Here is a 25,983-nt window from a genome sequence, read left to right as displayed (position 1 = left end):
CCCTGCAGAGGTTCCCAGCAGTTACTTGCTGGCAGACACCCCATTGAAAACAATGGGAGGCTGACAACTCCCACTGCTAATTGTGGCTGCATGTTGTGGTAGCTGTCAGCCTCCCATTACTTTCAATAGGGCTTTTACCCACTGCTAATTGCCTGGAACCCCTACTGGGTCTTCTGTATGTAATTGCAAGTGGCCCCATTCACAAGTGTGAATGGAGCCTTAAAAAGACATTTACCTCCATGAAACCAGTTTGGTGTATCCACTTTATTTACTTTGTAGTGGCCTTTAATTCTGGCTGTAGCATTCGTCAGTATGAAAAGGATTATATGAAAGTGTTTGTGTGCTTATGTTGAACTCATTTAGTGCTTCTTACTAACAGAATGTTACTGGCAGACTTTTGGTTGGCTTACGCTGGTGCAACCAGATTGATGAAGATGGAAAAAGTCACTGGGTTTTTGAAGCCAAAAAGGTATTTTCTTTAGTATTTTCAGACTATTCATTAACATGGTGAAAGAGTACTTTTGTACACTAATCCAATATAAATTTAGCACTTTAAAATGGTCAGTATACTGCTCTTGTGGCATAAAGCCATTTTTACAGTTGGGTAGATAAACAGTTTGAAGTCTTCAGTAAAGCAGAATAAACTTGACTTTTATTGTAGTTTTTTTTGTTGGTTAAAAAAAAAAAAGTGATGCCTCGGGCTTGAGTTTTAGGAAAAGGAACACTGAACATATGGAAAGGAAGATTGACTTTGACTTCTCTTGTACCTTTCTGAACTCTCTTGCATTTAATGCTGAACTGAAACCTGCTGTAACTACAAATGACCAATAGATAGCAAGATTGAACTGCGGTACTTATGAATTCTCCAGTGTTAAAAACTACCGAACTGGAGACAATGGAAACTTAACACTTTGGCACTAAAAAACCATGAAGAAACCAGCCATAGAACTCTCCAATGTTTCTAGTTACTATGAAGCCCGGACTGGATAATAGCAGTGTTGCAGGTCTTTTCAGATCGGGGAGTTTTCCAGCTGCATAAACAACAAAAATGATGGTGCAAACACCTGGTACATTAACTATGATACTTTATTTAAGGTGAAAGATTAAAATATACTCACAAATCCATAAAAATGATAGCGTGTCACAAACTCAGAACCAGATGCCAACCTTAAAACTGTGTAGGTCCAGATGGACGGTGTATACAGTTAACGTGTTTCAGTGGTCAGGTCTCTTGCCTCAGGGATAGCTCTAGGGTTAATAGGTTGGCATCTGGTTCTGGTTTGTGACACACTATCATTTTTTATGGGTTTGTGAGTATATTTTATTCTTTCATCTTACCCCCTTCCTGTCCAGGACAATTTTCAGCTTTCAGTGCTCTCGCACTTTGAATGACAATTGCGCGGTCATGCAACACTGTACCCATATGAATTTTTTAGCATTTTTTGAGACAGATAAAACTTTATTTTGGTGGCATTTATTCACCACTGGGATTTTTATATTTTTTGCTATATAAATGAAAAAGTCCAAAAATTTAAAAATAAAAAGTGTTTTTCTTATAAAATTTTGCAAATAAATATTCTTTCTTCATAAATCTTGCCCAAAATTTATTCTGTTATCTTTTTAGTAAAAAAAATAACCCAAATTAGTTTATAACCAAAAATTATAATTTTTCAAAAACATTTAAAAAATTTTTTTTATATTATTTATTTATTTATTTTTTTTAACATACTGTCACCCTAGCAGTACAGGGTCACCATAATGACACTGTACTACTTGTGGGGGGTGATGAAGATTTTTTTTTTTACACGGATTGCTTTTACACCCATAAAGGCTGTAAAAGAAATCATTTCTCCTTCTTTCTGGCTGTATTCTTGCAGCCATTGAGAGGTACAAGGCTGTTGTGAATAGCCTTGTACCATGTGATCTCTGTGATCATTCACAGATTTCACACTTAGTAAGCAATGATGTCAGAAGTGACATCTTGCTTACACCTATTCATGTGATCACTGATTGGCCAATTAGTGATCACATGATCGGGACCTCACACACAGAGGTCCCGTATAGCGATCGGTGTTCCCAGGGAGCGCACACAATCCAAAATGGCGGGCGCCGTTAATGAACTGCAACCCGCCCCTGCACTGCCACCATCCGGCCGTTTATATACAGCGGCCGGACGGGAAGTGGTTAAATAAAGTGTCATAGTTAATGCACCAGGTGTTTGCACCATCATTTTTGTTGTTTATGCAGCTGAAGTTTTTTAAACCGCTTAACCCAGAGACAGCAATTGAACTAGCATTTTTTAAAAGATGTCAACAGTAAAAGCTCCTGTATTCATATAAAGCCTGTACTACACTTTTATACTACTTTAACTTCACATTTATAAAAAGAAAATAGAGTGGTGGTGTAACAGAGCATCATTGTTTTTCAAAAGAGAGAACAGAACTGAAGTAGTTTTTCTTTCAGACTGTCTTTAATTCATAGTCTGTGTTCACATCTAAAAAGAGCAAGCAGGAGGGAGAGTCATTCATTTGTGTGTTAAATTTGTGCTTGAGCTATTAACCACGGTCGTACGTACATATACATCCTGGTATTGAGGTGGTTATACCGGGGTCATGGTTGAGGCTACAACCATGATTCCGGTACAGTTATTTTAGTAATTCTATACAGGCGCTGGAAGGGGTCCCCCCCCCAGCTGCCATTACTGGGCTCTCCTGTCCCATCAGATGAGACTGGCTGCATCAGCTTCCCTGGACTCAGAAGCAGATCAAACCAATCTCAACCAATCTGCTGCTTTGGAGGCCAGAGGAGAGATCCTGGGGACTAATAGACCTCAGATCTCTCCATAAAGAGGACCTGTTGTTCATCCCCTGTGATAGCAAAAAAGTGATCCAAAGAAAAATTAAAGGTATAAAATAAAAATAGTAAAAAAAAGGTACGTGCAAAGGTGATCATACTCGTCAGTCGCACATGCATATGTAAACAGCAATCGCACCACACATGTGAGATCACTGCAAACGTCAGAGTGAGAGCAACAATTCTAGGGCCAGACCTCCTGTGTAACTTTAAACTGATAACATTTATAAACTTTTAAAGTGTTGTCTACAGGTATGCAATCATCAATATAGCCTGCAAATAACCCAGGCTCTATGAATACAAGTTCTGTGTCCTGTACTATACCAAGATAAGGAATTTACAGGTGACCCCTAGTTCCAAACATTGAACTCTTGCAGTGAAAGAAGCAGCCACATCTGCACGACAATGCCCTAGGTAAATCCGATCCATAGTAACATCAATCTAGAAACTCTGTATAGTCCATAAAATTCAAATCTTTATTGGTTACATACTAAAACACAGTGGTAACAAGCTAGCTAGTTTGTTACCAGTGTGTTTTAGTACGTAGCCAATAAAGAATTGGATTTTATGGACTATACTGAGTTGCCAGCTTGATGTCACTATGGATCTGATCATTTGAGTGCAGGGGGTACTGAGCCTAAGTAAATCAAATTATAATAAAAAATACGTTTGTATAAGTAAATACCAACACACTTCATTTTTTTCAGGTTTCATCTAATAATTCAGCATCAACGGAGGTTGAAGCTCGAATCTTCTGGCTGGGTTTAATTATCTGCCCCATGATATGGACTATTTTTTTCTTTAGCACGTTGTTTTCTCTCAAGTTAAAATGGCTGGTAAGTAATCCTAAGGGAATATAAAAAAGTACCTTAGGCTAATTAATTTGGTAGTGGAACTTTTTAACAGAAAAAATGTTTATTATATAATGCACAGATTGACAAATGCATCACAGTCGGTATTGTACAATTGAATCATCTCAAGTAGGCCATATACAAGGGTCAAATAAAGATACATCAGGTCTTACATTCATCCCATACAATACTGAATTCAGAGAGACTGGAAATACCAAGTATACCATAAGGTTTACATAGCAGGAAACAAGGGAAAAGAAGCTTAGAGAGCATATCTAAGTCAGCCCTTTCAGTGGCCAGCTGTATCCTCCTAGCAAGAGAATTGCCCCAGTAGAGCACTCCAGAAACCTAATGAGTAAAATAGTGGAAAAGTGTGCTCTACCAATGGGCAATGTCCGGAGGGAGGGCGGAAATAGAAATAAAAATGAGAGGTAGAAGGAAATCGAGGGGGAGGGCAGGGAGAAGGGAAGGAGAGTGGGGGGGGGTAGGGAAGGGGAGAGAGGGAAAGGAATCCCAAGGGGGGGGAGAAAGGAGGGGGGGGTGAGGAGACCAGCACCCGAAGGGCAACTTAGGGGGGATGGAAGAACCATAGCAGCTACATCTCCTTAGATGTATCTGAACCATATGCATCAATCCAGGCTGTCCATATTTTGTCAAACTATTTTGGATAGTTTCTACTCTCATATGTCAATGTGTGTCTTCTCTCATATGTCAACATATATGTTACAATAATCTTGATGTTCTCTATAGTCACGATATATAATGGTTACGTGATTTTAGTAATATAGCTTTTGACGCTCAATCTTTGTACTACAATCATGGTTTTTTAACGATGTTTAATAAAGTTTTGGCTTTTTACAAAGTTTGTATGTGGTTTTGCTGGTATGGTGCCTAAAAAGCCCCAGTAGCTTTATTCTGGTTAGGATTTTTCTATTTTATTCAGTGTCTCCATAATAAGGGGCGTGGCACCAGTAAAATCCACTAGCAAGATGTGAGTCTCATAGCTATATGGGTCTCTCCCTTTCTTCCTGTAGTAGTGACCTGTAAAGAAATAAAAGAAGGAGTCTCGGTGAACAGACTTGTCTGGTTCAGATAAATAGGGTGCAATTCACCCAGTAAACTGGGGGTACAAAGCTTAAAAATTAAGCTTAAGGAATTAAACAATCCAAGGGATACCCAAGGGCAACAGGCCAGGGTAAATTTGTTCCAACACAGTGAAGACATCATGCCCACAGGCTGTGTAGCAGACAGAAAGAAACCCCCCAATGTAGGAGATGCTAATTGGATCTCCCTTAAATCAGCAGAAGACGGGGGGTGGAGCAGAGTACATTACCAATCCATGAATAAGTAACAAGGCATGGAGAGCAGTATTCCAATCAGGTATAGCAGTCCTCGGACGGCCCGTACAGATCCCCGCGATGTCATGGTCGGTGAATCGTATCAAACTAGGAAGCCGCATTTTCTGGGGAAGAAGTGTAAATAGTCACCATGTTGAACCCAAAGCTTTGCTGAAAAAAACATGCTGTATTTCAGCCGTTTGGTGCTTAGATGAACTCGGACATGATCAGAAGATTTTCTAAGTCTCTGAGTTTCCACTGAATAATCCTGGAAGACTAGGAGCTTTACATTTTTCATAAAGGACATCTCCTTAAGAGCGGGCCTCATGGAGCACCAGGTCCCTGTTCCAAAAGTTCAGCAACTTATTAATGAATGTACAGGGACGGAGTCCCTGAAGGGCCTCTGGAAAGAGGAATGCGGTGTGCCCGTTTTACAGAAAAGTAGGGCTAGAACTTCACACGAGGCAGCAGCTGCTTGAGAAGATTCTCAGTAAAGACCGTGTGGTCCGCACCCTCCAGCAGGCCCAGGATACGCAGGTTATTGGGGTAAGTACGAGAAAATAGTTTGCGATCTAACAGCAGGATAAATGAACCGGATCACAGAGCCTCTCGATCAAGCATCCTCTCCCAGCACCATTTTGGACATGCCCCAGGTAGTGGAACTTTACTAAAAAAAAAAATCGTGAACAGGCAGGCATTTTAAAGTATTCTTACCTTTGTGATTGCACTGTATACTGAGATACGAGCAGCTCAGTGTACATTTTCAGCATCTGTCTTCAGCATGCATGGGAGTGATGTCACCTTGGTCCAGCCAGTCAAAACAGCAGAAGATTGAAACCCAGAAGGAGACTGGATGGATGTCAGCAGTCTGCAGGGAGCTCATGAACATTGTATCACTGGCATGGAGGTGAGTATAGTTTTTGTTTTAATGTGGAACGCCAGTAAAGTGGTGTGGGGAAAGATTAGAACTTCTGTTATTTTTGTTTTTATTTAGCTGTTTCTGCTTACACACACAGGAAGTGAAAACTTCTCCAAAGTGAAGGGAAATCCCACTTTACATAGTTTTCACTGGAAGAGGTGTCCCAGTAGATATAGTGTCCCTCCTTTTCTGTTGTACTGACAAATGTAAAATTTTAGATTTTTAGTAATGATTGTAAGGGCGCCTTCACCCCACAACCCACGCATTTTGTGCATGTTAATACATGCATGTTTATATGCATTTTTCAGTGCATTACATTGCTTTTTTTTATTGTAGTTTGTCTTGTACATGTGTTATAGCATTTTTTCCCACTTAGAATATTCTTTGTTTAAAAGAATCTGCATTAAAAAATAACACTTCTTATGGGATCATTTCTTTGTGTGTTAAGGATGTCTGCTCTTACAAGTATAATCATCATGCTGTCCATTTTCATTTTAAGATGACATACTTGGCAGAGGCATTGTTTCTGGTTGTATCCTCTCTTGAAGGGAAAGCAAGGGAAGATTTTGGACCTTGTACAAAGATCTTAAAGTATAACTAAAAGCAAAACTTGTTTTACTGTTGGATAGAGTGTAAAGTGATTAGAAGACCTGACAATTTCTATTGCTGCCTTTGCCCCCTGTTAGGAAGATTCACCCTCCCTATTTGTTCTGTTTGCCATTATTTTTGAAAGTGAAAGCAAAATGAAAATGCCAAAAAGTAATAGAGTGGAGCTTTTCCAATAAGGACACTAGTTCTGGTGACTTGGGGATCCCCAAGGAAATCCATTATTTACAGGGAGTTCCTCTTACTTCCTGTTTGACTATGGGACAGGCAACAAATAAATCTAACAAAGGTTATAACCACCCCCTTGTTCTATCCAAAATGTAAAAAAAAAGTTTTGTCTATAGTTCTATTCAGTTTTCATCTAGATATGTTTTTTGACTTCACTAGACTTTTAACTACACATGGATGTCAATTGTAATGACAGTAATGAGTATTTGAAATACATGTTCAGTTAGGTTGTTCTTTGTCACATGGGAAACCAAGTTGTGAAAGGCTTCAGTATGCTGTTTAAGTCACAATAACCCTTTCATCACCAGAGTGTTATAAATGTAGGGCTACCCTCTTGAGGGCTGCTGTGTTTTTGGGTCCCCCTAAGCTTCGCACAGCCAGGCAACACACATTTTTCCATACTTGTGTCAGGGAGCGAGGAGCCAGGCACACAAGGAGGTGCCATTAAAGGTAGGTTTATTTACACAGAAACAAGGCAAGAGTCTATGCAAGTCTGACAGCAACAGTGGATAACTTGGTAGGACAGAAGTTCTCCTGCCGAGGTCGTCTTCCAGGATAATCAAGTCGAGAACCAGCAGGAATTGGAGCCAAAGCCGGGGTCAGAAGCCAGGAAGAATGGTCGCCAGAGCCGGGGTCAGAAGCCAGGAAGAATGGTCGCCAGAGCCGGGGTCAGAAGCCAGGAAGAATGGTCGCCAGAGCCGGGGTCAGAAGCCAGGAGGAGTCTTTGCCAAAGCCGAGTCGGTATCCAGGAGAGCAATGAGTTAACTGAACAGGAGCTTGCTGCTGTGCAACAGACAGGACACGGAATGCAATGGACAGCTACAAACAGCAGACTTAAATGTGATAAGCAGCCACCTCCTGGGAGGAGCCACAGAGGGCTGAAAGCATAAAGGATCCCACAATGCTTTGCAGACCTAAGATGGATGCCAGCACATGGAGCAGCACAAGCCCTGAGGAAAAGTGGGACCTTGATAGTACCTCCTCCTCAAGGGCCCCTCCCCCTCCGCGGCTCAACATAAAGCATCTGGGGAAAGCGGGCGTGAAAAGTGCAGAGGAGGGCAGGAGCATGAACATCCACGGAAGGAACCTAGGAACGCTCCTCGGGACCATAACCACGCCAATGGACCAGGAACTGCACCCGACCGCGAACCAACCGAGAGTCCAGGATGCGGCTCACCTCATACTCCTGATGACTGTCAACCCGGATAGGATGGGGCCGAGGCAGTGAGGCAGTAAAGAGATTGCAGACCAGAGGCTTCAACAGGGATACATGGAAGACATTGGAGATACGCATCCCAGGAGGAAGAGCAAGGGCATAGGCAACCGGGTTCACCCTGCGGAGGATGCAGAAAGGACCAACAAAACGGGGAGCCAGTTTCGTTGCGGGCACCCGAAGATTGAGATTACGAGTGGACAACCACACCCAATCTCCGACCTGGTATGAAGGAGCAGGCAACCATCTGCGATCAGCCTGGAGCTTCTGGCGCTGTGCTGAGTCATTCAAGGACCTCTGGATCTGCCCCCATGAAGAACGCAGGGCAGCAAGATGGTTCTCCACAGCCGGAATGTCCTGTGGCGAGAACAACTCAGGCAATACAGCGGGTTGGAACCCATAGTTGGCCATGAAGGGAGACATCCCAGAGGAGGAGTTGACAGCCGAGTTCCTCGCAAACTCTGCCCATGGCAGGAGATCGACCCAATTGTCTTGATGGTCTGAGATATAGCAGCAAAGGAATTGTTCCAGGGCCTGGTTGGAACGCTCCGCAGCCCCATTGGACTGCGGGTGGTAGGCCGAAGAGGAGAGCTTGATACCCAACTGGGAGCAGAAGGCGTGCCAGAACCTGGACACAAACTGGCTCCCACGGTCTGAGACAATCACCTTACGAAACCCATGCAAGCGAAAGATCTCCCTGGCGAAAACCGTAGCCAGTTCTTGTGCAGTCGGAAATTTCTTGAACGGAACACAATGGCACATCTTGGAGAAACGATCAATGACCAGAAGAATGACCGTATGGCCTTGAGACGGAGGGAGGTCCACAATAAAATCCATGCCCAGGTGTGACCAGGGACGCTCCCCATTGGGAATGGGTTGCAGAAAACCAAATGGAAGATGCCGAGGAGATTTATTCTAGGCACAGACAGAACATGCTGCTACATATGAGGCGATGTCGGAACGGAGAGATGGCCACCAGAATAGACGAGAAACAACCCAGGACAACTGGTTCCTCCCCGGATGACCGGCATTCTTGGAATTATGGTAGGTACGCAGCAGGCGGGTGCGCAATCCCTCAGGTACGAAACATCTGCCAGCCGGTCTGTCAGAGGGAGCATCAGTTTGAGCCTCCAAAATCTGCTCCCCAAGGGGAGAAGTCAGGCTGGTACAAATGGCAGCCAGGATCTGATCCGGAGGTATGACCGAGGTCGGCTCAGAGTCCTCCCTGGACAGCTCAGTGTATTGGCAGCATCAGCCCTGACATTCTTGGAGCCAGGCAAATAGGAGACCACATAGTTAAAAGGCGACAAGAACAGAGCCCATCTGGCCTGACGGGGTGTCAACCTCTTAGCCTCCGAGAGATACATCAGGTTCTTGTGGTCAGTGAGAATGAGAACCGGAACCGCAGAACCCTCGAGCAGGTGCCTCCATTCCTTGAGAGCCTGAATAATGGCCAACAACTCCCTGTTTCCAATCTGGTAGTTGCATTCTGTGGAGGAAAGCTTCCTGGAGTAGAACCCACAGGGAAGAAGGGGTCCATCGGGCGACCGACGCTGAGACAAGAGGGTGCCTACTCCCGTCTCAGATGCATCAACCTCGAGGACAAAGGGCAACCCAGGATTGGGATGAGACAGTATCGGAGCCAAAGCGAAGGCGGATTTCAGAGCTTCGAAAGCTAAGATCGCCTCGGGTGACCACTCGTGGGGATTACTGCCCTTCTGGGTCAGATCTGAGAGAGGCTTGGCCAGCATGGAGAAATTCCTGATAAACTTCCGATAATAGTTGGCGAATCCCAAATAGCGCTGAATGGACCGAAGACCACTGGGACGAGGCCACTGCAGAACCGCTGAAACCTTCTGAGGGTCCATGGAGAATCCCACAGCGGAAATGATGTAGCCCAAAAAGGCAGCCTGGGATTGGTAAAATTCACACTTCTCGAGCTTACAGAAAAGCTTGTCCTTACGTAACCGTTGCAGCACTCGCTTGACATTCTGGATATGAGTCTCCATAGACGCAGAGTAAACCAGGATGTCGTCCAAGTAAACCACCACGCACTGCTGCAACAAGTCACGAAAGACATCATTAATGAACTCCTGAAAGACCGCGGGCGCGTTACACAACCCGAAGGACATAACCAGGGATTCATAGTGGCCGGTTCTGGTGTTGAACGCGGTCTTCCACTCGTCGCCCTCCTTGATCCGTACGAGGTTGTACGCAGCCCTAAGGTCGAGTTTAGTAAAGACCGTTGCTCCCTTGAGGCGGTCGAACAACTCGGTAATCAACGGAATTGGGTAAGCATTCTTAATCGTGATTCGATTGAGACCCCTATAATCAATGCAAGGCCTCAATTCACAGCCCTTCTTTTTCACGAAGAAAAAGCCAGCTCCTGCTGGGGAAGTAGACTTGCGAATGTGCCCCTGGGAAAGCGCATCCACAACCTACTCCTCCATGGCCTGATTCTCCGAAACCGAAAGAGGATACACCCTGCCACGAGGAGTGGCACCGGGTTGAAAGGCTATGGCACAATCGTATGGACGATGAGGAGGTAGAGCACCGGCGCGCACCTTGTCAAACACGTCCAGGTACTCCCCATAGTCAGTGGGCAACACAGAGTCTGAGGAGGCACACAACACCTTAACAGGTCCACGGCTGCAACTGGCCCCACACTGTGGAGACCACGAGAGAATCTCGGCCAACCGCCAATTAAAGGTCGGATTGTGCTTCTGAAGCCAGGGATATCCCAAAACCACAGAGTAGTGCAGAGAAGAAATTACCTGGAAACAGGCCAACTCCCTGTGAACAGCGCCAATAGCTACTTCAACCGGCAGGGTCTCGTGGGTAACCTGCGGCGGTTGCAGGGGCCTGCCATCTATCGCCTCGAGAACCAATGGAGTAACTCGAGCCTGCAGAGGAATGGAGTACTGGGCAGCAAACAAACTGTCCATAAACAACCCGCCAGCACCAGAGTCTACCGACGCCTGGGCCGTCACCAAGCTTTCCACCCAAGAGAGGACAACGGTGATTAGCGGTTTATCTTTGCGGGACATCGGGGACAAGGAAACAACACCCAAGATCTGCCCTCGACAGAATCTCAGGTGCGAGCGTTTCCCGGACGAACAGGACTGCCGAAAATGCCTACTGAGACCACAGCACAGGCAGCGACCCTCCCGACGCCGGGAGGCCCGCTCCCCCTCGGAAAGGCGAGAAAACCCCAGCTGCATGGGCTCACCGCCAGGCAAGCCATCCCCAGGAGGCGTGGGAGGAGAGGGAGGAACGAATGGGACAGAAAACATAGGCGCCAATCGGTTAGGAGGCCTCCGCAGACGCTCCTTAAGTGAAGGCCTCTCCCTGAGCCTGGTGTCAATCAGGATTAGGAAGGAAATGAGTGCTTCGAGCTCCACAGGCAGTTCTTTGGCTGCAATCTCGTCCTTCAACGCATCTGAGAGACCATGAGAGAAAGCAGCCACCAGAGCCTCATAGTTCCAACCCACCTCTGCCGCCAGGGTACGAAATTCTATGGCGTACACGGAAACGGTCCGTGAACCCTGATGCATGGACATGAGCAGCTTGGCAGCAGAGGCGGAGCGAGCAGGCACATCGAATACCCTACAGAAGGAGGCAACAAAACCGGCAAACTCGTGAATCACAGGGTTATCGTTCTCCCATAAGGGATTTGCCCAGGCCAAGGCCTTGTCCGAGAGCAGAGATTAGGAAGCCCACCTTTGACCTCTCAGTAGGAAAAGCGTGGGGTATCCACTCAAAATATATGCCCACCTGGTTAAGGAAACCCCGACACTGACTCGGCTCACCCCCAAAGCGCTGTGGAAGGGGGGCTGAACCAGTCATACCTCTGGGCATCACAGGTGCAGCAGCAGATGCAGAGTTAGGTGCAACAACCGGAGCAGCAGTGGGAGCGACCACAGGAGTGACAACCGGCCTAATTGCACCAGGGACAAGGTGTGCTGTGCGTGCAAGCAGTGTCTGTAACGCCTGAGCGAACTGATCCAACAAGAGATCCTGCTGATCAAGTCTGGCAACCAACATAGGGAGCGAGGGTGTACCTGCACCATCAGGATTCATGGCATTCGTGTAGTGTCAGGGAGCAAGGAGCCAGACACACAAGGAGGTGCAATTAAAGGTAGGTTTATTTACACAGAAACAAGGCAAGAGTCTATGCAAGTCCGACAGCAACAGCGGATGACTTGGTAGGACAGAAGTTCTCCTGCCGAGGTCATCTTCCAGGATAATTAAGTCGAGAACCAGCGGGAATCATAGCCAAAGCCGGGGTCAGAAGCCAGGAAGAATGGTCGCCAAAGCCGGGGTCAGAAGCCAGGAAGAATGGTTGCCAGAGCCGGGGTCAGAAGCCAGGAAGAATGGTCGCCAGAGCCGGGGTCAGAAGCCAGGAGGAGTCTCTGCCAAAGCCGAGTCGGTATCCAGGAGAGCAATGAGTTAACTGAACAGGAGCTTGCTGCTGTGCAACAGACAGGACACAAATGCAATGGACAGCTACAAACAGCAGACTTAAATGTGATAAGCAGCCACCTCCTGGGAGGAGCCGCAGAGGGCTGGAAGCATAAAGGATCCCACAATGCTTTGCAGACCCAAGATGGATGCCAGCACATGGAGCAGCACAACCCCTGAGGAAAGGTAGGACCTTGATAACTTGCATCCACAGTTAGTGACCAGTCCATGAGCTTAGTTTTAGTTAGTTTATTAGAGGAAATGGCTTGGATGGAGTAATAAGGATTATGGGATGCCCAACTTGACTGAACCAATGCACGGGGACAACTTCCTTTCTAGTTACAGAAAAAGATCCTGAACTGTTCTCCTTGAATGAAGTTCGTCTTTATGGACCAGTAGCAAAAGCCCCTTATTGGCTGTCGACGTTTAACCACTCTGAAAGTTAGCTCAGATTGTTGCAAACTACATGCAGAAGTATCTACTCTCCCCTGTAGAACTGCTCCCAGCTCCACAGCCTGTAGAAACTACCAGCCCTCCTGGATGCTCTGTCCTGCTCCCAGGACAGTGATAAAGGGTTAAGCACAGCACTGTCCTTTGAAAGCTTGCTACATGTGGCAGTCTCTCCCCATGTGTATCCCTGGGTGTGCTGATGTACTCACTCTGTCCTCCTTGCCCCCACTGCTTCCAGGCAATGATCCTGTTTATATTGTGATTCTGAATGGATCTTCTTGAGCCAGCTCGAGCCCAGCCTCCCCTAGACCTAGGGGACCCCTCCCAGGCCACCACCAGCCTCTTTAGCAGTCCACTCCATCTTTCACGCGACTCCTCTGCTAGCATGTCTCTCCCATATTTATGAGTTAACCTTACCACACTACGAGGACTTCCTAGCCTAGGACTGGTTAGTCTCCCACAAATATGCAAATGTAGGTCTCCTCCCCTTTCACCCACTGGATTATGGAAGCTTCCGTGGGCATCCAGAACCAGGTGGAGTCCCAACCTGCTGAGTCACCCAGCCTGACATGCAGTAACCTGACCTAATTACAGACTGACACAGTTACCATGAGTCATACAACAATAAATTTACGTAAACACTAGCAGCTTACTAGAGGGTGCCACACTCAGCCCCCCCCCCCCCTAAAAAAAAAAAAAAAAGCCATGTCACCACTGAAGAAATGACACTTTGTTACAATGTAGTGAGTGTACAGCTTGTAAAACAGTGTAAATTTGCTGTTCCCTCAAAATAACTCAACACCCGGCCATTAATGTCTAAACCGCTGGCAAAAAAAGTGAGTACACTCCTAAATGAAAATGTACAAATTGGGCCCAAAGTGTCAATATTCTGTGTGGCCACCATTATTTTCCAGCACTGCCTTAACCCACTTGGGTATGGAGTTCACCAGAGCTTCACAGGTTGCCACTGGAGTCCTCTTCCACTCCTCCACGACGACATCATGGAGAATGTTAGAGACCTTGCACTCCTCCATTTTCCGTTTGAGGATGCCCCACAGATGCTCAATAGGGTTTAGGTCTAGAGACATGCTTGGCCAGTCCATCACCTTTACCCTTAGCTTCTTTAGCAAGGCAGTGGTCATCTTGGAGGTGTGTTTGGGGTCGTTATTATGTTGGAATACTGCCCTGCGGCCCAGTCTCCAAAGGGAGGGGATCATGCTCTGCTTCAGTATGTCACAGTACATATTGGCATTCATGGTTCCCTCAATGAACTGTAGCTCCCCAGTGCCAGCAGCACTCATGCAGCCCCAGACCATGACACTCCCACCACCATGCTTGACTGCAGGCAAGACACGCTTGTCTTTGTACTCCTCACCTGGTTGCCTGGTTGCCGCCACATATGCTTGACACCATCTGAACCAAATAAGTTTATCGTGGTCTCGTCAGACCACAGAACATGGTTCCAATAATCCATGTCCTTAGTCTGCTTGTCTTCAGCAAACTGTTTGCGGGCTTTCTTGTGAATCATCTTTAGAAGAGACTTCTTTCTGGGACGACAGCCATGCAGACCAATTTGATGCAGTGTGCGGCGTTTGGTCCGAGCACTGACAGGCTGACCCCTCACCCCTTCAACCTCTGCAGCAATGCTGGCAGCACTAATACGTCTATTTCCCAAAGACAACCTCTGGATATGATGCTGAGCACGTGCTCTCAACATCTTTGGTCGACCATTGCAAGGCCTGTTCTGAGTGGAACCTGTCCTGTTAAACCGCTGATGAAGTCACGGGACAGTGACGTAACGCGTGGGTCTGTTAGCGGAGCGTGGTGATGGTCGCCGCCATTTTGGTACTCCCTGGAAGTATAAACCCATATCAATACATGTGTTTGAAGCCTGATTTCAACTAATGTGATGTAAGTGTTCATTTGGCATTTCTCCATTAAGGTTTTTGCTTTAAAATTACTACACTATGGGAGTGCTCTCTCTTTTTCCTCTGGGGTTCGTATGAGCTAGCAGATGTTCCTGTGAAAAGGATTGCCAGTTTCAACACTACTGAAATCATTACGGTTATACGGTGAGGAAGGCCATATTCTTGTGATCAGTATAATTCTGTCATCTTGAATATCTATTAAGGGCCCTGGGAGTGTGAGGCCTGAAAGCTGTGTGGCCCCTTGGGGTCTTGGCGTGGAGGTGAGGAGGCATTTTAGCCGGTGACGGATCTATCATTCATTTCACCCAGTTGCTTTCTTTGTTTGGAGTTGGTGGTCTATTTACATGGACTTTATGCTGATTTGATGATCACTTATGTTTATTTTGATGGTCAGTCAATATTTGTTGTCACATTGCTTTAATTATTTTTTGTGCTTATTGACGCCTGTTTATTTTCACTGTGCATTTTTCACTGGCATCAATCCAGATTATAAGGTGCATTTTTAGTTTCATGCACCTTGTATGATTAGTTTTGCACATATATTTTTTTTGCTTTTTTTTGTCACAGTTTTCTTTGCACGGCACTTTTTGTACCCTTTTGTTTGGTACGTGTTAGTCCTATTATCTTGAATACATCATTTATGTTCACTTGATTATTGTGCACGTTGTTTTCATCTCAATCCATATTGCACTTAGTTTGGTCTGGTTTCAGGCCTTTACATTTTTATGTATTATTTATGATACATTTATAGTTTCATGCTTTTATAGTTTCATGCATCTTGTATGATTAGTTTTGCACATATTTGTTGCCATTTGATTTTGGCAGTTTTCTTTGCCCAGTGTTTTTTGTGCACTTTTATTTAGGACGTGTTAGTCCTATTATGTTGAATACGTTATTTATGTTCACTTGGTGACTACTGTTCACGTTGTATTTCATCACTATCTATATTGCACTTAGTTTGGTCTGAGTTCAGGCCTTTATATTTTTATGTATTATTTATGTTCACTTGCTGATTATTACTCACGTTGTCTTCGTCACAGTTCATATTGCACCTAATTAGGTCTGGATTCAGGCCTTTATACTTATCACCTCTGTTTTGGGGTTATTTTTTCTGTCTTCACACTCTTCAAATTATTGTGTCCTTAGTACTATTGATATTAGCGCAACACCATTTTATTTGTTTTGCTGTATGGTCTTGGCCACTGTGCTGCAGCTCAGTTTCAGGGTCTTGCCAATCTTCTTATAGCCTAGGCCAGTGGTGGGCAACCTTTTTTTTCAACTGAGCCAAATCTCGCCAAAACCACGATTGAAATTTATTTTGAGAGCCACATTTTTAAAACTGAAAATACATCCCCCATATAGTAATTAATCCCCCATAGTAATTCATCCCCCATACAGTAATTCATCCCCCATATAGTAATTCATCCCCCATAGTAATTCATCCCCCATATAGTAATTCATCCCCCATAGTAATTCATCCCCCATATAGTAATTCATCCCCCATAGTAATTCATCCCCCATATAGTAATTCATCCCCCATAGTAATTCATCCCCCATATAGTAATTCATCCCCCATAGTAATTCATCCCCCATATAGTAATTCATCCCCCCTATAGTAATTCATCCCCCCTATAGTAATTCATTCCCCATATTGTGTCAATTCACTTACCTTTGCTCCGCGCGGGAACACGGCGAGAGGAGCAAAGGTAAGTGAATTGACACAATATGGGGAATGAATTACTATAGGGGGGATGAATTACTATATGGGGGATGAATTACTATGGGGGATGAATTACTATGGGGGATGAATTACTATATGGGGGATGAATTACTATCCCCCAGCACAGTCTTTAACTCCAGCCACCTGTTAAGCAGCAGGAAGACATTTGTATGGGCCTGACATGATTGCTACAGGTGACATCATGGATAATGGCATTTGAATAGTAGTCACAGCAGTACAGCATGATTCCACTTTCGTGCCTGATTCCTGAGGTTGCTTGATGGCACATAACAGTCCTCTGGTTCGATGGTTGCCGGTGACTAGGGGCAACAGCCATGCAGGTTGCTATAGGGATATCTCGGATGAGAACCCCAAATGTATCACTACGCTCTTGAGGGCCACTGTGTTCCTGGGTCCCCCTAAGCTTCACGCATCAGGCAACACACATTTTTCCACACTTGCATCCAGTCAGTGAACAGTCCATAAGCTTTGTTTTTGGTATTTTATTAGGGGAAATAACCTGGATGGGGTAATAGGGATTATGGAATGCCCAACTTGACTGAATCGATGCACGGGGACAGCTTCCTTCATATTTACAGAAAAATATCATGGGCTGTTCTCCTTGAATGCGGTCAGTCTTTACGAATCAGTAGCAAAAGCCCATTATGGGCTAGGGACTCTAAGCCCCTCTGAAAGTTTGCTCAGACTGTTGAAAACTACATACAGAAGTATCTCCTCTCCTCTCCTCTCCTCTGTAGAACTGCTCCTAGCTCCATGGTCTGCAGACACTACCAGCCTTCCTGTCTACTCTAAAGATCTCCCAGAACAAGCATAAAGGGTTAAGCATAGTGCTGTCCTTTGAAAGCTTGCTACATGTTGCAGTCTCTCCCCTTGTGAATCCCTGAGCAATGATCCTGTTCATACCATGATGCTGAATGGATCTTCCTGAGCCAGGCCAAGCCCCCCCTAGACCAAGGGACCCCTGTCAGGCCACCCACAGCCTCCTCAGCACTCCATCTTCCACCCGACTCCTCTGCTAGCATAACTATTCTATATTTATGAGTTAGCCTTACCACACTACCAGGGCTTCCTAGCCTGGGATTGGTCAGACTCTTACGAATATGCAGATTTAGGTCTTCATTCCTTCCGCTCACTGGCCTCCAGAACCAGGTGGAGGCGATAGAGTCCCAACCTGCTGAGTCACCTAGCCTGATGTGCAGTGACCTGACCTAATTACAGACTCACACAGTTACCATGAGTCATATGACAATAAATTTACCTACACTAACACTAGCAGCACACTAGAGGGTGCTACTTAAATAATGAGAGAAAAGTTAATTGTGCATGTCAAACTCAAAAGCTGTATTACAGTTAGGAAGTATTTCACAGAAAGCTGCCTTGTGCTTTAGGACTATTGTGAAGTGTTGATGTTTTAACCCCTTACTGACTAATAAATGACAGCAAAGGCAGACCTATATATGAGGTGCCCTTAAGCTGTAAAGCAGGTGCCTTCTTTCCTCATGCATATATGGTGTCACTTATGTGGGCCTTACATGACTTACAATAAGGTAGTCCTCTGTGCTGCTATATATATATATATACTGTATGTATACTGCAGGCTGCAAGGTGGGATAAAGGACAAGGAAAGATGGTAATTTGGTTCTCTATCCATAACAAAAACACATGGTTTTTACCAGCTTATTAGAGGGAAGGGGGGGGGGGGTGGGGGGTAGATGAGGGGGTTGAATAGGATGGGTCTGGGTCTTGCTGTTGATGGGAGCATGGTGAGAGGGGGATGGACATCCTGGGACATAGCTTTGATTTTGCTGGATCAGGGCAGAAGTTGATCAACCCTCCTTTTCTTGGCTGACATTGCCGCTTATTATAACATTGTGGATTTCAGGTCTTCCCCAGCTTCCTATGATAAGTTGCTTCTCCTGGGCTTCAGGGTCCTACTCCTCAAAATTATTAAAAGCTCTGTTGAAAAATAAAACCATAAATATGGAAAAATTGGCATTTTACAAAATTCCTATCTAGGTCCACTTACTGCAGGTCTAGAGTAGTCTAATTTCTGGAAATGCAGGTAGGTGTGCCATTTTATTGCTGTAATGCTCCTTCTGTTCTTGGTGCATCGCTGAATTATAATCATTGATACTGTGCCACCTTGTTTTTAGAGATTTCACTGCAAAATATTACATAAAAAATTATGGATTAAAATAACATTTTTCTTTTTTTTTCTCTCTTTTTATTTGTTTTAAAGAGTTTTTTGACTACTGGTCATACATGCATGTTTTGTACATTTACCAGCAAGGCAATCTGGCAAAACGTGCATAAATTGTTGTTGCCTTTTTGGAAAGAAATTACTGATTTATCTTGGCAAAGACCGATTTTACATACTATTTGGGAGCAATAGATGGAATCTATCAGAATAGTGATGCCACTATTTAGTGGAAGCAAATATGTCCACCTTTAGGTATTTTCCTTTAGTACTGCTGGCAGTACAAATTGCCACTTCACCTACATTAATGTGGGGTCCTGGATTAAGGTAGATCATGGACTAAGACAAAGCATGCATTGGGGCATAGCTCCCTGCAAGGAGTTTCCCAGGCTTAACCCCCCCCCCCACCCCCAACTGCTGAGCCACCCAATCAGATTAATTAGATTTTTTGTGTGTACTAACTGGAAAGTGTGTTGGGGACATTATATATTACTTACTGCATTGCCCAACTTATGTTAGGCATATACTGCAAAGGAAAGGTCTGCTTTACTCACAGCCATTACCCAAAATATTGTATAGAAAAAAAGTAGAAAATAAAGCTTCAACTTTTTCGACTTACAGTTCAGAAGGCACAGGTGATACCACTTTGTCTCATTGCTTCTTCCTGGGAATGGTGGGTGCTTGCAATCCCATGAAAATGTGCTGTGGCCTATTGCCTTTATGAGTGGTCAGCATTGTTGGGAGGTGGTGATAAGGCACAGTGACATCACACACCTTCCAAAAGGATCAAAAGCAAGAGCCAAATTTTTTTTTTTTTTTAATTTTGGAACAATCTTTTCCACAAGCTGGGGAGGGGTGGTGTCAGTAAAGTAGCTATTCAAGAAGAAGGCAACCACCCCAGTGCCCATATCCAGGTTCCTCTGTATACTGTGGTCCTAACTCTATGGTTTTGAGAGTCTCCAAGTTGGAACATATATAGCAGTGGATAAAGTAAGGGCAGGTTTGTCTGGAGGGAAGCGCTTCCACATATACTTTGCAAATGTGTGCAACAAAACCCTCTGTTTTAACGAGAATTGTAGGACAATGTCAATTTGGTTTGCTTGAAGGCTAGCTGGTAAGTGTGCTGGGAAATTGTGATGTCAGTAAAGTAAACCTTTAAGAAGAACTTTAAGTGACTTGTAAGCTAAGGCAAAGCTTCAAAAAACCTGATCAAACATTCAAAGCTGTAGCCAAGTGAAAGGCATATCAAATGAAATAGGCCATCACTATTCATTTTTGTAGTTACAACACTTTTTACAAAATAAGACTTCTTTTAATGTGAATTGTTTCTGTTTGCTTTCTTTGGATACAGGCACTTGTGATTGCTGGAATTTCACTCCAGTCAGCAAACCTTTATGGCTATGTTCATTGTAAAACAGGAGGACAAAAAAATGTAGGAAGGGCAGCTTCTAGGTTCTTGTCCCAACAACTCTTCCAGCGGGTGAGTTTATATCGTGCTTCAGTTTTCAGTACACCTCTGCAATGTTATAAGTATCTCTTTTTAGACTACAGTGTACTCATTTTACAAATTAACTATCTCCATTGGCACACCCCAGAACTCTTGTTAGCATGTCCAAGCCCAAGAAATACTGTATATGCTTTACAGAACATAAGTCAAACGAAAAAGCTAGGGTGTTACTTTGCAACAGAGTGAATAATAGAATTAAACACATTCAACTTCAGGGGCACAACTGTGTTATAACTGAGGTTCTAAGAAAGAAACCTGCGCTAACGGATTTAACATTTTTCATGTCAATGCATCTGAATGATAACGGTCAGTATGGATGTTTATTTTCTTTACTTCTCCTTTAAATTCATAATATGTACAGAGTATTTATTCCCTGCTTTACATTATCATTTGGCCAGACACATGAAGCTTAGAAATGATTGACAAAATTAAGCAAATTAGATTTTGCAGCGGAATTGCCAGTTTTTTTTTCATTCACCAAAAATGTTCTCTAGTTTTACCTTACCCTATTAAAAGAAGAAATGAGTAAAATAAGCAAAAATGTTTGCTATTTAAAGCTACTTATAATATGCAGGAAGTTAAAAAAAAAAAAAAAAAAGATGGAAAAAAAAGTAAAGCTACATGTCACAGTGGAGATTTTTTTTATTAATATTAGGCTCCATGCACATTTTAATAATGCTGGTAGCGTTAGCTGTGTAAAGTCACATTAAAAACGCAAGTTTTTCAGCGTTTTTGCATTAGTGTTTAGACGTGTTTTGCCATGTTTGCGTTTTTTTTTTAATAAAAATACCATGACCCACCAACACAAAAAATATTCAAAATAAATTCTCCTACTCCTGATGATTGCAGCAATACCACATGTGTGCGTTATTTGTAGCTGCAGTAGGGCCAAAAATCAATAGTATGCATTTTTTTTTTGCTCTATCTAAACACACTGACCACTAACACTCTCATGGATATTACATAGAAACTTTTTTCTTACCTAAGACACACTGTCCCCAACTGACAGTAACACTTGCTAAACTAGATCAAGACATGATCTACCTGATCTTATGAATGATGACTACAATCCGATTCCTATCATAGTGATTGTGTGATCGAGAGGTGATTCCTCCAGTTCCCAATCAGTACGAGACCCAATGCTGTCACCATGAGATTAATCTCAGTGTTGGATGCACACAGTCAACACAAACAGAGAAACATACATATGCTGCACCCAGGAATAAAACCCATGAAGAGGTTTACAAAATTCCAATAGGGAGCATAACTATTCATTTTAATACTTTGGCTAGTTCAGTATTTTTCCCAGGAATTGATCTTTAGTCATTTTCTTTTATTGCTGAGTGTGTCCTTGGGGAAATGTCCCTTTTTTCCTGTTGTGTCTCAAGGACAGTAAGCTAGGAAAAATTTCTCTATAGAACAAACGGCACACAAGCATTGTGTGACACCTTCATATAAAACATAAAATAGTAAAATATGGTGTTCACAAGCATTCTTTATAGACTTACTATATCACATAAAATAGCATCTAGGAAGAGACCTGCTTGACCTTCACTGTGGCATGATTGTTTCCTTTTTTCTTTTGAGTGCTTACTGTCTGTATCTAAAAGTAAATTATTTTGCAATGGGGTAACAGTGGTAAAACACTTAAGTCCTCATGCAGAGTGGATGTTTTTACAGCAGCTGTTTTTGGCTTTTGACGTTTTTTTCTACAGCCAGTAAACTCCCCAGTATGTTATCCTATGTGTCCATGCCCACAAATACTGTAATCAACGTTTTTAGGTAGGGTCATTTTTTGGCTGGAAAAAAACCCCAGAACTAGTGGGTTTCTAGAGGAGTTTTTTAGCTGTAAAAATGCTCTAACGCTGAAAAACGCAGCAAAACACAGAAAATCGTGGCAAACCAGCCTTTTTGGACTTTTTTTTACCAAAAAAAAAAAAAATTTATTTGGTAAAAAAAACCCCTAAAAATGCAAAAAACGTGGCTAAATGCTAATACAAAAACATTAAAAAATACTGAAAAACTCACATTTTTAATGTGACTTCACACAGCTAACGTTACCAGCATTATTAAAACGCCCAGTGTGCATGGAGCCTAATAGAAAGAAGAGTCCCTGTCAGGTTTATATTGCTATAAAACAGTACCAGCAATTCAATTATGAAGCAGCGCCAGACCAAAATCGGATAAAGAGTCTACAATCATTTGTTGTAGATGAAAAAAGTCACATGCAGTACCTCACAGAAGTGAGTACATCCCTCACATTTTTGTAAATATTTTATTTTATCTTTTCATGTGACAACACTGAAGAAATGACATTTTGCTACAATGTAAAGTAGTGAGTGTACAGCTTGTATAACAGTGTAAATTTGCTGTCCCCTCAAAATAACTCAACACACAGCCATTAATGTCTAAACCGCTGGCAACAGAAGTGAGTACACCCCTAAGTGAAAATGTCCAAATTGGGCCCAAAGTGTCAAAATTTGGTGTGGCCACCATTAATCTCCAGCACTGCCTTAACCCTCTTGGCCATGGAGTTCACCAGAGCTTCATAGGTTGCCACTGGAGTCCTTTTCCACTCCTTCATGATGACATCACGGAGCTGGTGAATGTTAGAGACCTTGCGCTCCTTCACCTTCCGTTTGAGGATTCCCCACAGATGCTCAATAGGTCTGGAGAGATGACATAACAAAAATGTGAGGGGTGTACTCACTTATGCGATACTGTAAGGGGTGTACTCACTTATGTGATACTGTAAAACAGCCAATGCAGTTTGGGGGCAAAACCACTCCCCCTTCATCAGGTTTCAACACAGGATCAAAAAGTAGAAGAAAGCAGTTACTTCCCAGATCTGTATTAGAACCAGTATTGAACTCTCCTCATGGAGGATCAATCTGACGGCAGTTGCTGAGCAGCAATGGAGGGAAGGGGGAGTGAAGTTGCTCCCGAAACATGTTGGATGTTTTTATATGACTTTTATCAACAACTGAATTATATGGGACTCTTATCTGATTTTGGTCTCTTTTTTTATTGCTGTCCATCAAGCAGATGTTTATGTAACAGGAAATAAGGATAAGAGCCCATACAATTACACACAGTGGTAAACACCTGAGTAGAGGTTATAACCCTTCCCTACACTATCCTAACTAATGCATAAAGCATGATTTTTATTCCATACTCCTTTACCTTGCAGACTCTGTGAATGAAATGCACAACTCTCAAAGGGACCATGGCTATATCATTATTTCCCACTCAAGGACCTATTTGTGGAATAATTTGTGGATTATTGTGCCTTTATAAGATCAATTTATTTAATATCATAAATTCTAAAACCAAAGTTGTGTCTTGTGTTGTTATTTTACTGAGTTAATAGGTCACTAAAAATGTTCATGTGTTGTTATTTATTAACTTACCCTGGTGGATGCAATCTCAGTTTAAAGGAAACCTATTGCCCTAAAATGTGTATTGCTGACCTCTCCTGAAAATCCTAGTTGTCTGGCATTGACCAACTGGAGATTGAAAATTCTCACTTTTTCTAACCTACTTGTGCGAGGTCATTGACTCAGAAAATACTAAGCTAGATAATTTATATTCTTTGGAGGCAGGCAGCAATTGTTATCAGTACATATATCCTTTAAGCCTAAGTATCAGCTTTGATATTGTAAAGTAGAATACTAAGTTGTAACATACAGTATATAAATGAAATCTGCAGCTTTCTTTACAGTAATAGTATCACATGGTCCTGCCATGAAGATCCTTGTTCAGTCACCTCCTATTACAAGCAGCCATTTTAACACACAATACAAAGGCATGCCCGACTGTTGTCATGATTTGGAAACCCACCTGGAGAATTGCCATGCAGCCATATAAACAGGATGTGGTTGCAAAGAGTCAGCAGGACTTAGCAGCACTTAGTTGCAACAAGGGATGAAATTAAAATACTATTTTCATTGTTTTTGTAAAGGCTCTTATTTATCCAGGTCATGTTTCAGCTAGTAATTAATCACATTTGACAACACATCTCTAATGTTGAAGGTATTTTTCCACTTATCCAAGAAGCTTCCTTAGTTCTAATGAGTGTCAGGAACCTACTCCCAACATTCATACTCTCACAAGTTGTCAACTTAAGCTCCATGCACACTGGCTGAACAAAGCACTGCTCCTAGAGGAGTGTAGCGTTTTGCCTGTAGAAGCAATTAATTTTGTCCTATGTGTCCATGCACATTAAGTAGTCTAGAGCCTAAACGCTAGTACAAAAAATGCTCAGAATTATTATTTTTTTTTTTCTGCTAAGAGTACTGCCGTTTTTTTTTTTTTTTTTTTTTTTTTTTTTTAAGACAGTGTGCATGAATCCTAATCATACTTTTTTTTTTTACAGTACAGGACACAGGTATAGTGACAGACAACTGGGTTATATACAGCTACCTTTAAGTGACTGGACACTGACAAGTCAGAGCTGTAAGGACCCCCATATAACCCCGTCCACTCCCAGAAATCCTGTTTTTTGCTACTGTCCTTACCTGATCAATGTCTCTCTCCTGAGGGAGATTACGGATGTCTTCTAAAAGTTTTCTGAGTAATATCCTTCTTCCACTACCAACTGTGCACCACAGCATCTTGAGTTAATGGCACAGTTTTTAAATCAGTACTCTAGACACCAGTGGGACCATACCTGCACCTTGCTGGATGGATAACTTGAGACCAGCATTTAATGTTGCCTCAAGTATTGGACCCGGACTTTGGTGCTCCTCCTGAGCAACACGTGGCATTATTTGCAGGGTTCTATACAGGTCCTGGGCAGTAATGATCTGCTGAGGTGTGACCCAGTCCCTGCAGACCCCTCAGATGTATGCACACCTAACAGAGGGTGAAGCCAGGATAGAGTTTGTCCCTAACATTCTGCTGCTGGACAAGGTTGGATCTGCTGCAGTGAGTCTGGGCTTTTAGTGCTTCCTTGGGCTCAGTGTTCTGTGTTCTGTGTTCCAACCCCCTGAGGTATACTAAAGCCTGTGTTGCAACATTTTAAACATTTGACACAGTCATAGGCAGTAGAGCTGATGCACGTTTGCACACAGCAGGTAAGTATAGACATGTTTGTTATTTTATTTTCTTTAAAAAAATAAGCCTTTAGAATCACTTTAAGGAAGACATTCTAGATTTTTACACTTAATATGATGTTCCCTAAAGGGTTAAATGAGGAATTGGAGATTAACACATTAATTTGAGTAGGCATAAGTCTACTTGGCTTCTAGAAATGTCCATATGAGGTATGTTTAATAGATTCAATGTATTTGTGTTTATCTCCTCAAATAGAGGTTTCAAGTACTAATGCTTTAACTTATGCTGCTGTTAGTATTTATATCTATATATCTCACCATCTGCCCCCTCGACCCTATCTCCTCACAACTCCTACAACCTCCCTCCTCCTCCATCCTATGCTCCCTCACCCACATCTTTAGTCTCTCCCTCTTTTCCGGTGCATTCCCCTCCCCTCTGAAGCACGCGCACATCACCCCTATACTTAAAAAGCCCTCCCTGGACCCCAACAACCTTAGACCCACCTGCTGCCATTTACATCCAAACTCCTCGAGCGCTTAGTCTACAATCGCCTAAGCTCCCACCTCAACCACAACAACCTCCTCGATCCCCATAGTCTGGCTTCCGTCCCCTACACTCCACCGAAACTGCCTTACTC

The 25,983-nt window shown here is 43.4% G+C and overlaps 1 protein-coding gene and 1 long non-coding RNA gene across 3 annotated transcripts in view; one reads left to right on the top strand and one right to left on the bottom strand.

The window, feature by feature from the left end:
• Window positions 1-23,625, top strand: part of TVP23A (trans-golgi network vesicle protein 23 homolog A) — a 71,381-nt gene extending 47,756 nt beyond the window's left edge. For both annotated transcript variants that reach the window (XM_089678236.1, XM_089678235.1), the window contains 4 exons: window positions 380-469; window positions 3,561-3,689; window positions 20,136-20,264; window positions 23,482-23,625. In XM_089678236.1, the coding sequence (XP_089534362.1) occupies window positions 380-469; window positions 3,561-3,689; window positions 20,136-20,264; window positions 23,482-23,490 (357 nt within the window). In that variant the 3' untranslated portion in view covers window positions 23,491-23,625. The remainder of the gene's footprint in view (window positions 1-379; window positions 470-3,560; window positions 3,690-20,135; window positions 20,265-23,481) is intronic.
• On the bottom strand, window positions 17,055-19,118 carry LOC149461479 (uncharacterized). The gene is made up of 2 exons (XR_016312846.1): window positions 18,614-19,118; window positions 17,055-18,543 (listed from the first exon to the last, which is right to left on the bottom strand). It is a non-coding gene; the product is annotated as an uncharacterized LOC149461479 (long non-coding RNA).
• Window positions 23,626-25,983: the final 2,358 nt, after the last annotated feature.

The sequence above is a fragment of the Staurois parvus genome, unplaced genomic scaffold (assembly GCF_062004578.1).
Source record: "Staurois parvus isolate SC_StPar_1 unplaced genomic scaffold, SC_StPar_1.0 ptg000200l, whole genome shotgun sequence".
Classification (NCBI taxonomy): domain Eukaryota; kingdom Metazoa; phylum Chordata; class Amphibia; order Anura; family Ranidae; genus Staurois; species Staurois parvus.
Note: the sequence above shows the minus strand (reverse complement) of the source record. Positions and strands in the feature narration are given on the sequence as shown.